At 45.6% G+C, this 12,152-nt stretch overlaps 1 protein-coding gene across 4 annotated transcripts in view; it reads right to left on the bottom strand.

Annotated features, from left to right (window-relative positions):
- Positions 1 to 12,152, bottom strand: part of ELOVL5 (ELOVL fatty acid elongase 5) — a 79,960-nt gene that overhangs the window by 4,401 nt on the left and 63,407 nt on the right. For all 4 annotated transcript variants that reach the window (XM_003789648.3, XM_023513159.1, XM_023513160.1 and 1 more), the window contains 3 exons: positions 4,167 to 4,244; positions 3,082 to 3,253; positions 524 to 648 (listed from right to left, as the gene is read on the bottom strand). In XM_003789648.3, coding sequence (XP_003789696.1) covers positions 524 to 648; positions 3,082 to 3,253; positions 4,167 to 4,244 — 375 coding nt within the window. The remainder of the gene's footprint in view (positions 1 to 523; positions 649 to 3,081; positions 3,254 to 4,166; positions 4,245 to 12,152) is intronic.

Below are 12,152 nucleotides of genomic sequence, written 5' to 3' on the forward strand. Positions count from 1 at the left end.
CGTCTCCATCTTTTCTTATGGAGCTGAAACACATTCTTCTTAGTAAAGTATCTCAAGAATGGAAAAAAAATATCGTACTCAATACTAATATGAAACCAATACATAAACTACATGCCCACAGGAAAGAAAATCACAAGTATAGTCTAACATGCAGTTAGTACAGGTGGGGAGAGGAGGGGAGGAAGGTGGTGGGAAGGTGATCAGCAGGATCTCATGTCATGAGATGTGAACAATGTGAAGGTGTTCACAGCCCCCTGGGTGAAGGGCTCGACTACAACTTGAACTTTACTTTAGAATTGAAAACAGTATAACCTAAAAATTTGTACCCTCATATTAACTTGAAATTAAAAATAAAAAAAAAAAAAGGAAAATTTCCTGACCTACCTAGTTTAAGGAGTGTGACTGGATCAAATGAGAAGGGTGGAAAAGGGACATGTGAGATGCTATTAAACGTCAACCAAGCCAGGAAGAGGTCTGTGTCTACCAGGGAGCCCGTCCTGGGGACGGAGGCCGAGTCACTCACCAGCTGCCCCTGAGTGATGTACTTCTTCCACCACAGGTACGGACGCATGGAAGGGACTGAAGACAGACCGTAGTACGAGTACATGAGGACGTGGATGAAGCTGTTGAGTGTGGCTCCAAAATAAGCTGCAGGAATGAAGGGGATTAGGGAAGGAGGACACATCAGTGTTTTATACACAACAGGTGGCAGAAAACATCCAAGATTCTTTTTGAATCAGACAAAGAGCCGTTTTCCGACAGGGGCTGGCAAACACTGCAGCAGTGGGCCCTGCACAGACATGGAACTCCCCTGAGGAAGGTGGCCAGAAGGACGCTCCGAGTGCTGGCAGGGGTTGACAGTGGCTGTCAGGTGGACAGCTGACACAGGAGCCCTGATGGCACCTGCGTCAGCACCTGCAGGCTTTGCTGGCAGAGCCCTCTCAGCTCCCAAGGCAGCTGCTTTTCTTTATATGCACAGCTATCTCAGACAGATTACAGTGCAGGCCGAAAGAAGACATGCTCAAAGCTAGCTGTTTCCACACATCTGCTAAGATCTGGAGAGGCCTCTGAAGTCACCTTCTAATTATTCCCCAGTACTGCAGTGCTGAGGTTATATATATGTATATATATATATTATATATGATTTATAATATATAAAATTTATATATAATTTTCTTTTCTTTTTTTTTTTGCAGTTTTTGGCCAGGACTGGGTTTGAACCCACCACCTCTGGCATATGGGGCCGGTGCCCTACTCCTTGAACCACAGGCGCCACCCCCGAGGTCATATATTTTTATGAATAGTAGAGCCCAGAGTCCAGGTCCTTAGGGATGAAAGATCCATTTTAGCACATGATTTTCAATTTCCAGCAGGACTACTTTTTTTTTTTTAGACCTTCTATCATCCTTCCTGATAGTCAACAACCAAACACAGCTATATGGCTTTTCCCAGAGTAGTCAGGGGTCCACAAGGCAGATGCCTAGGAAGTTTCTGACCCCGGCTGTGATAGTAACTGTGGCTTTGCGATAGTCATGCCCATTCTCTGACTCAGTTTTTCCTGGGCCGGCCTAACGTCAGTCACCCTGCAAGTTCTCTGAGAACTCAAAGCGCCCTTCACATGAAAGGAGGGGCATGTTTCTATTAGAGTTAGGTTGGCTAATGCACAGCCATGAGCTGTGATGGAAGGAGGAAGGGACTGAACACAGAGGCCTGCACTTGACCAACCCTTGTGGGGCTTCAGTTTCCTCCTAAACCCAAAGGAGCTATTATTTGCAGAGTTTTTCTAGTTCTAGAATTCCATCCTCTGCGAATCTGGGTGGGCTGAGGTAATTTTGGGCAGGCAGTGCTCTCACAGAGGAAAAACATCCATCAACAGACCCAAACGTTCTCAAATCCTTCACTGATGACAGGAGTTTTGATTGAAATGGTTGTTAAAACTCCTAAGCTGAACCTGAAGGTGACAACTTAATCTTTAAAACATATTAAGAGGCTTCAGACTACAAGTAGTTTTCCAGCTGTCGCCCTGGGTACAGTGCCCTGGCGTCACAGCTCACAGCAACTTCATACTCTTGGGCTTAAGCGATCCTCTTGCCTCAGCCTCCCAAGTAGTTGGGACCATAGGCACCCACCATGATGCCCAGCCTTTGTTTGGCTGTAGTTGTCCTTGTTGTTGGGCAGGCCCAGACTGGATTGGAACCTGCCAGCTCCGGTGTATGTGGCTGGCCCCCTAGCCACTTAAGCTACAGGCACTGAGCCCTTGTAGCATTTTTAATGAACTTTGGTGCCTGTCATAGAAGACCCTCTGATAACCATGCCTGATGGCATGACAGGGTCACAGGGAAAAACACAGAATTCCTAGTACACAACTTAGTGAAATCTGTCCTTCACAGTCAGCTTCCTTCTGCAGCACTCAGCTGATGGAGCCACTCCATCTCCAGGGCCTGCCCCTGTCAGGCAAACACCTTCTGCATCACAGAGAAATGAGGAGTAGAAAGAACCCAGAAGAGCTGCCCTCTGTGGCAGAGAACAATGTCCCCATTCTCTCTTTTCCTTTCTTTCCTTTTTCCCAGATCCTGGGCACAAAGTAAGACCCATTTCTTGATATGCCCCTGACTGGTATCTCCCTCATCTACCCAATCAGCGCAGAATGTTTAGTTCCCTAGAAAAGGTTTCCTGTTTATGGGCTACACAAACGATCATTAAAAGCAACCTGGAAGGCTGGGTGCGGTGGCTCATGCGTGTAATCCTAGCACTCTGGGAGGCCAAGTGGATAGTTTGAGCTCACAAGTTTGAGACAAGCCTGAGCAAAAGCGAGACTACATCTCTACTAAAAATAGAAGAACTGAGGCAAGAGGATCACTTGAACCCAAGAGTTGGAGGTTGCTGTGAGCTGTGATGCCACAGCACTCTACTCAGGACAATAGCTTGAGACTTTGACTAAAAAAAGAAAGCAACTTGGACACAAAGCTCAAAGGCTTGACCTAGAAATCTATAGAAACAGCACCTTATCTAACAGCCTCAGTTTCAACTCAGCTTTCCTATTCATAGGTGTTCCCAAAGTTCCCCTCTAATAATACTCACAGTGGCCACAGGGGACCCAATTCATCACAAACCACCAGATGTTCAGCATGGAGGCATGGTGGTAGACGTGCAGCACTGTGATCTGGTGGTTGTTCTTACGCAGGATGAAGAAGAAGGTGTCCATAAATTCAATCAGTTTAGAGAAGTAGTACCACCAGAGGACACGGATGATCTAAGAGGAAGGGCCAAAGATTTAAGGCTTATCCTGAATGCTTGTCTGGACTACCTCCTCTGGCATGTTTCACTAACATTCCAGAATCCAGTGTCAACTGGGAGAAGCCCCAGTGCCCCACTGGCTCTGAACCTCCTTCAGCTGGATGAACTCAGGTCACTCTACCCAGGTGCCTTTCACCAAAGAACATGACTGGGTGGGCCAGTGGGATGGGTCTGAACTGACAACAGGGAAGATTTCAACGGGCCCCTGACACCCTTCAAGACTCTAACAACAACAAAAAAATAAAACGGGAGGTTCAAGGCTTAAAACCTCAAAGGCTGTCTATTCCCAAAGGCCACCTGAGAAATGCTTTTGATTTCAGAGGCTGACGTGGGACAGCTGATCTGACATGAGCACAGAAGGAATCAGAAGCTGCAGTGTGAGGTCCCTGCCCAGTTAAGCATGTCAAACAGGTGCTTTACCGAAATGACTCCCCATGCTGCTGAGCTTCAACTGTCAGCCTTTGACGTTAAAAAAAGAAAAATAATCTCAGAGTGGAAGTTGGACTCAATCTTTAACATCACTACTCAGATCACACTGAATGATTTTGAAAATTTAAGACATTGCCTTTATGATCCCCTTTACGTAAATGTAACAGGAATACAGAGAAATGCATGTATCTTTTTCTTATCAACAGGTGTTATTTATACAGAGAGGGATGCTTTCACTTTCATTTTATACCTCTCATGCTTGTTCAAATTTTCATAGCACCTGTACATATATATTGTCTTTATCTTTTTAAAAATGTCAATAGAAATTACCTTGTGCAGTGAGGCTATGGGCCACTTTGTCATTTGCACAATTTCTTTAAAAAACCAACACCCACATAAATACATACATACATAAACATGTTTTGAAGAAGAGACCGTACCTTCATATCTGACTCTCCCGCGCTGCGTGTGCCCTGACAGAAAAAGTTGTATCTGCCTTCCCATACTCCTGTTACTAACTAGGAGAGAGGAAAAAGCCAGTCACCAACAAAATCAGAACCACATAAAGCCCCATTCAATTAAATGTCATTAGCTGCACAATCTGTGAAAATTTACCTTGGCCTGTGCTGAGCAAATCTGCTCTGAGAAAAAACAACTGCAGGCAAGAGTGAACAAAGGGCAAGTTTTAATGACCTGAGCCTCCATCTCAGGAGGGGTGGCCACTGTCACCGATTAGGTGGTGGGCCTGGGAGTCACGCTGCCTCTCTGCAGAATCCGCCGTCTGTCACCCCTTGGTCCTATCCCAAGTGCCCAGACCCATCTGATCACAGGTTCCTTGTCCTGCCCCAGCAGCCTGGGGCTACTTTCCCTGAGCTAGCACTGCTCAAACTTGACTGTGCGGCAACTGAGTCACCTGAAAGGCAAGTTAAACCCAAGATCACTGGGGAGCGATTCTGAGGGCCAAGATTTTGTATTTCTAACAAATTTTAGGCAACACTTTTGCTGCTGATCTGGAGACCACACTTAGAGAACCACTGCTGTAGGTGCATGGATGTTTAGTCCAATTTCACCTTCGTTATTTCCTGTTGCTGTCGTATCATCTGGATCCGTGAATTAGACTTCAGCAGACTGAGGAAATTGTGCCCAGGCCCCATGAACCACAGCAGATACTGTGGTGTTACAGAGGACCCCAGAAGTGGGGGGCAAGCTCTTTGCTATGGTCCTGCAGTTATCGCCAGCTCTCACCGAAGGGGCCTCAGTTTCCTCATCGGCACAAAAGGAGGACCCACTCTAAAGTCCAGACAGAAGGCTCAGTCGGCCGACCCTGTGCTTCTCCACACTGTCCATTCCAGATACCTATGAGATGCAACCCTTTGTCTAAGTAAATCATGGCTCGGCACTCCTCTTCAGCTTCTTCCTGAAGCCTACGGCCACCTTATGTTTTCCTGGTGACCACATGGTGACAGCTGGGGAAAGCTGAGGTGACTTGCCTGACCTCATCCTGGACCTAGCAAAAGGAACTGGCCACAGGTCCTCAAAGTAGGTTCCCCGGTGCAGTAGCAGCCGCCTCACACACGAACTTTTAAGAGATGCACGTTTATGGCAGGGCGTGCTAGTTCACACACCTGTAATCCTAGAACTCTGGGAGGCTGAGGCAGGTGCATTGCTTCAGCTCAGGAATGTAAGACCAACCTGAGCAAGAGAGAGACCATATCTCTACTTGAAAACAAAAAAACTATGGGCAGTACCCAAGCACAGTAGTTACAGTGCTGATCACATACACTGAGAGTGGTAGGTTCAAACCCAGCCTGGGCCAGTTAAACATCAATGACAACTGCAACAAAAAAAATAGTTGGGCATTGTCCCAGGTACTTGGGAGGCTGAGGCAGGAGAATTCCTTAAACCCAAAAAGAGTTTGAGGTTGCTGTGAGCTATGATGCCATGGCACTCTACTAAGGGCAACACAGTGAGACTCTGTCTCAAAAAAAAGAAAAAAAAAAAAAACTAGCCAGGTGTGGTGGCAAGTGCCTACAGTCCCAGCTATTTGAGAGACAGAGGCAGGAGGATCCCTTGAGCCCAGGAGTCTGAGATTGCTGTGAGCTAGGCCAATGCCACTCTAGCCCAGGTGACAGAGACTCTGTCCCCCAGCCCACCAAAAAGAAGAAATGCACATTCGTGAGTCTACACTATGCCTTCAGAATCTAAAACTCTGAGATTAGACCATGATTAAGGCAGGGCCTCAGAATCCTGAATGTCAGATCCCTCTGGGAATCTAAGGCTATGGTTTTCAAAGTGCGGTCCCCAACCAGCAGCTTCAACACCATCCAGGAACTTGTTAGAATTCTAACACTCCTAGGCTCCACTCCAGATGTGCTGTGTCAGAAATTTGTGGGTTTGAAGCCCAGCTCTCTGCTTTAACAGGTGATTCTGAGGCAGCCAGAGTCTAAAAATCATTTCCTTAGAGCTGTAGTTCCTATTTTAGCTGCATAACAGAATCATCTGAGAAGTTTTTAAAAATTACTGATGCTTAGCGTTATCCCAGACCATTAAACCAGAATCTCAAAGCCTCCCCCACCCTTGTTTGTTTTTAACAACCTGAGCAACCTGAGCAATGTGCAACTAGGATTGGGAACCATGGGCTTTGTGCTCCTGAACTTCAAATAAGAAATGGCTGACCTACGAGTAGCATTTTAAAAAAGATGTAACCACCCATGACTCAAGAGCCTCCTGGGTATACCCCCCCCCACTAGCCTTGAACACTAGAGGTTAGCTTGGTGAGCAACACAGATTCCCTTGAGGGAAAAGCAGGTGATTACAAGAGTCTGCAGACATATCATAGTATGTCCACCCGCACTGACCTCAGAAATAAATGCCAAAATTGGGTATAAATGCTGCACTCACACTGAGCTTCCTGCCCACTATCTGATTTTTCTTTTGTTAACTTCCTTTGAGCTGTTTTTCTTCTGCATTGTCACCGTCTACACATAAAAAAGTATTAAGAAATAAGAGAGTTTTCAAGGCCAAAAAAATAGCACAGGGATTTAGAATGGTGAGGAGGAAGATGTGAGTGCCAGGCTGAGCACAAGAGGCAAGCCACCGAATGCCCCTGGGCCTTCACTGTTTTCACATTAAGAAGATGAGGATGGACCAAATTATACTAACGAGCCTGTTTCAGTTTTGTTCTTTTTTTTTCTTTTTTTTTTTTTTTTTGAGACAGAGCCCTGAGCTATCGCCCTGGGTAGAGTTCTGTGGCATCACAGTTCACAGCAATCTCCAACCCCTAGCTTAAGTGATTCTCTTGCCTCAGCCTCCAGAGTAGCTGGGACTATAGGCACCCGCCACAATACTCGGCTATTTTTTGGTTGTAGTTGTCACTGTTTGGCAGCCTCGGGCTGGATTTGAACCCGCCAGCTCTGGTATATGTGGCTGGCACCTTAGCCGCTTGAGCCACAGGCACTGAGCCCAGTTCTGTTCTTTTTAACTGGAATGCTCTCTGTACCCATGAATCACCAAATCCAGCTCTCAAAATCCTGCCTATCCTTCAAAATTCTGTTAAAATTCTTTTTTCTTCATGACTGCTCTCTCGAGCAGTGCTGCTGAGGTTGGTTCTCCTTCATCAGGGCTCACTCTGCCATGATGATAGTTACTGGCTCCCTTTAAGCCCTTTGTTAAGGGGTCTGTCTGGGCGGCTCTGCAAGCTTTTAGAGGACGGTGACCAGGACTCCCAGGGAGCTGCTATACAAGAGGTGCTAAACAAGTATTTGAGAAACTAATGACAGTTCAAGGAACTGTATTCCTTTCCTCCAAATCTAGGCCTGATGTTTCATTTGCAGCAAGAAAATGTAAAGACAGCTTAATTTCATTTCTGCTTTGCAAATGGAGAAATTAAAATGTGAGAAAGTATTTTAATAAGGCCTGAATTTGATGGTATTCATCTGAATTCTGTTCAAGGATACAAACTCCACACTGGGGATATGGAAATTCTCCAATATCCCTGGCTACAGGAGATAAAGACTAATTTAATACATGAAGAACCAAGGCCCAAATTAAAGTTTATTCATCTAAGAACTTCACCAAGCCTCCATAACTGGGCCAGTACTGGAGGGCAGAGGGCTGCTCTTTCCATCAGAGGGTAATAGTGCATCTATGGGTTGTGGACCCCAGGACTCTTCAGTCCCATAAGGAACACATCAGAGGAGACAACACTCTTGTCAAAGTCACAGTGGCCACTCTTCCTTTCAGGGCTCAGGCCTGGCCTCTTTCCAAAGAGCTGCTTTAGTCAGTTCTCTGGAAATTCATCGAGCTGGCTGCAAGCAGACCCCACAGGGTGACAGGGCCCAGGAGGTAGGACAAGATGAGGCACAGACACAGGCAGGCATCTACCTTGGGTTTCTGCGAATTGGCTCAAAAAGGGGCAAGTCTATACTACAATGAAAAAGCAGGCTACGCCAAACAGCTTGCCACTACCCCCGCAGTGCTCCATGCCACCTCCGACTCCAGGAACAACCACGGGAGCATTATTACTGAGGCCTTTTTCCAAGAAACGAAGATTCAGACAGTACCACCCCAAAACCATATGTGCTTTTTCCTTCCTTAGAGAGTACAGCGAACCTTAATTAGGCCAGGAGCACGTGGAGACCTATAATTACAACCTAGCTAAAAGCTTTTTTCTCTCCTCCTGAGACAAATTCAATAACCAGCGGTGGCTTCATGCATCTTTTCACAAAAAGAAGGAAATTTAGGCAAGTATCACACAGCTGGGTGTGGATGATGCAATTCATGGAGTGAATCATTTTTAATGGTGAGAGTTCACTTCTCCCATCTAACCACACTTAACCACACAAGGTACAGTCTTTAGTACGATAATCATTTTCCATGGCACTTTTGAGAATGCTACCAAAGTCTCTCAAGAAACAAGGCCATTTGAAAGGCATACAAAATAAGGAAAATATCGTCCTTGGTGGCCCTTATCAGCCACTCACCCCAACATCCCGATGCCAGAGCAACAAGATAACCACTTTCCAAAGCGTGGCTGCTATTAGAGATAAGAACTCAATGAGCTGTGTGCTTCCTACCCCCTACGCAAAGGAGTGGAAGGTAGTGAGACAGAGGTGATCCACACTTGAATTCTACTGTGTCATGGGACCCCCAGGGCACCTGTCTATGAAACACCAGCCAGAGAACGGAGGGCTGACACTTTTCATGGCTCTCTTTTTTTTTTTCTTACATGAGTCTCTTGAGTATGTATTTTTGTAGATCTGGTATAAGCTCATATTCTTAATAAAAAAACAGATGAAGAAGTGATATGGGTGACCCAAGGTCACACAGCTTCTGTGTGCTCCTGACTCTCAGTCCAAATGCACCTCCTTTTAAATCCTTAGTAAGGACACATGGGGATGCTCCATCCACAAAGCGGTCTGTGGAAGAGGAGACTTCTAGTTGCATCTTTTCTTCAGCAGATGTCTGGTTTAAAATTAACCATCAGCTACTCCAAAATTAAAAGTACCTATTTCCTTTAGCGTTTAGCTGGCCAATCTTGGCAGCATTGTTATGGAACAGGGCCAGATGAAAGTGTTTTTTAAAAAGTGAGATAGAATCTCACTGTCACCAGGCTGGAGTGCAGTGATGCAATCATAGCTCACTGTAGCCTGCAACTCCTGGGCTCAAGGTTCTCCTGCTTTAGTTTCCTGAGTAGCTAGGACTACAGGTATGCACCACCATGCCTGGCTAGAGATGGGGGTATCACTATGTTGCCCAGGTTGGTCAAAACTCTGGACAAGCAATGCTCTCACCATGGCATTCCACACAGCTGAGATTACAGGTGTGAGTTACCATGCCCAGCAACATGTGGTTTTTTTTTTTTTGAGACAGAGCCTCAAGCTGTAGCCCTCGGTAGAGTGCTATGGCATCACAGCTCACAGCAACCTCCAACTCCTGGGCTCAAGCAAGTCTCCTGCCTCCGCCTCCCAAGTAGCTGGGACCACAGGTGCCCGTCACAACGCCCGGCTATTTTTTGGTTGCAGCTGTCATTGTTGTTTTGGTGGGCCCGGGCTGGATTCGAACCCGCCACCTTAGGTATATGTGGCTGGTGCCTTAGCCACTTAAGCCAAAGACACTGAGCCATGTTTTTTTTTTTTTTAAAGCAATATATGGCTTTTTAATTTCAAATGTTTCATGTCCAGAGTGTAAGGATGCCCATTAAGATAATTTCACACTTATGACCTCTTTAAGTGTTTTTTTTTTTGTTCTCTTTTTGACAAGGGACACCTTTGGGTTACAGCTGAATGTAATACTCTTGGCTAAGTCACAAGGACAGGTGTACACTTGAGAAGTCTTTAGAACAAAGCACAAAGAAACAGCTTGTCCTCAGCCCAACCTGAAACAGGTATGTGTGGCATTTTCCCTGAACCGTGGGCACTGCTTTCTGAAGCTAGCAGTCCTTTTTCTCTCACTGTTCAGGGCTCCCGGAACTTTCTCCCCATAGGAAGGGGATGGTAGTTATGCAACAAGCATTAAATAAGTAAGCCCAACACTGGGCGTAAGGTAAGCACTTTATAAGCCTTTGCTAAGATTTTAGCCAAATGTCCAATATTTCTGCTTCCAAACACTTGAAGGCCAATAGCTAGGGCTGAAAGGGGGTTGTGCCAACTGTGGAAAGCAGCCCCAGCCAAAGCATCCCCTGAATCTTGCTTTGCGGAGTTAAGTCCGCTTTAGTTCCAGATTTGTAGAGTGATATGCTCCCTGCTAAACCAGCTACAAAACCAAGTTACCCAAGATTTGCCATCAGTTTAAAGGAGGGAGGACTGGCTTTGGACCAGTCTCAATGGTTCCTCTCTACAGAATGCATTCCTGTCCCATTAAGGACGTCTGGGATGCATCTTGAGAGGTATTCTCTCAGGGCAGTGCCAGATACACTGTTTTCTTCTAATCCCTGCAAGAGCTTTCCTTCCCAGCAAGGAATTTCAGCTGCAAAAAAACAAAGAGTGAGAAGTACTATGGGCAATGATTAGGCCTTTCTTCTAAGCATCAATCTTACCACGTTTCAACTTCTCTATGCCTCTATTAAATGGGAAAAGGGAGAAAAACAAACATCTTTTTTCCAACTATTTTGGTAAATAAAGAAATTTTAAAACAAAATTCAATAATCAACCGCCAAGTCGTTTGAGTTGTTTTTTCCAAATCCTATTTTCCCACAATCACATATCTATTTTAGGAAAGCCTGCAGGAAAGAAAAACAAGACAGTTTAGAATATTATGTTTCTAAAGCAACTGCTATGTGAATCCATCAGAGGACCTTCAAAGCCGGAGCCTGGGGAGATGCTTAATAGCCCACAATTATTATAGAGAGGTTAGAAAGCACAAAAAGAACAGCCAGCCCATCAAATGCTAGATGTCTTTTATCTTTTTAAATAAAGTAGCATCCGAAATTTTCAAAAGATTCCAAGAAAAAAATAAGGACTCTGGTTCCGGCAATGTAGCAAACTGAACAAAAGCAGAAGCAGCTCTCCCACTATAAACATACAAGGAGAAACGCTCTATAAATAAACACACCAAAAGGCTCTATACTGGCTGGGTGCCGTGATTCTTGCCTATAGTCCTAGCACTCTGGGAGGCTGAGGTGGGAGGATTCCTTGTGCTGAGGAGTTCGAGACCACAAGGAGCACAATCGAGACCCCCATATCTACTAAAAATAGAAAAATTAGCTGGGCATTGTTGTGGTGGGCACCTGAAGTCTCAGCTACTTGGTAAGCTGAGGCAAGAGCCCAGCAGTTTGAGGCTGCTGTGAAGCAGGCTAATGTCACTTCATTCTAACCCAGGGCAACCAAGAAAACTCTAACATCATCAATTCTTATCTAGAAGGTGAGTTTTGTTTATCCACTCCTCCCCAAATTATTCTTCAGCAAAGACGAAGTCAGCTTACTTTCATGTCCTTTGAAAAACCTCTTTTGTTTGAGAAGAGACGTTTACCTATTATGATCCTGGCAATGCTATTTTGGGATGGTTACGTACAACAACCAACAACCTTCGTTGCTGTCTTAAGAGGTAAAGACATTGAATATAGATTTAGTAATTATTCCAGGCCAGGCATGGTGGCTCATGCCTATAATCCCAGCACTCTGGGAGGCCAAGGTGGGTGGATTGCCTGAGCTAAATGGTTTGAGACCAGCTGACCAAGAAGGAGACCCCACCTCTAAAAAATTGCCAGGCACACTTGACGCCTATAGCTCAGCGGCTAGGAAACCAGCCACATACACCAGAGCTGGTAGGTTTGAACCCAGCCCAGGCCTGCCAAACAACAATGACAACTACAACCAAAGAACAGCCACGTGTTGTGGCAGGTGCCTATAGTCCCAGCTACTTAGGAGGCTGAGGCGAGAGAATTGCTTAAGCCCAAGAATTTGAGGTTGCTGTGAGCTGTGATGCCA

This window comes from Otolemur garnettii, unplaced genomic scaffold (assembly GCF_000181295.1).
Source record: "Otolemur garnettii isolate 467f Iridium unplaced genomic scaffold, OtoGar3 scaffold00035, whole genome shotgun sequence".
In the NCBI taxonomy this organism is placed as follows: Eukaryota; Metazoa; Chordata; class Mammalia; order Primates; family Galagidae; genus Otolemur; species Otolemur garnettii.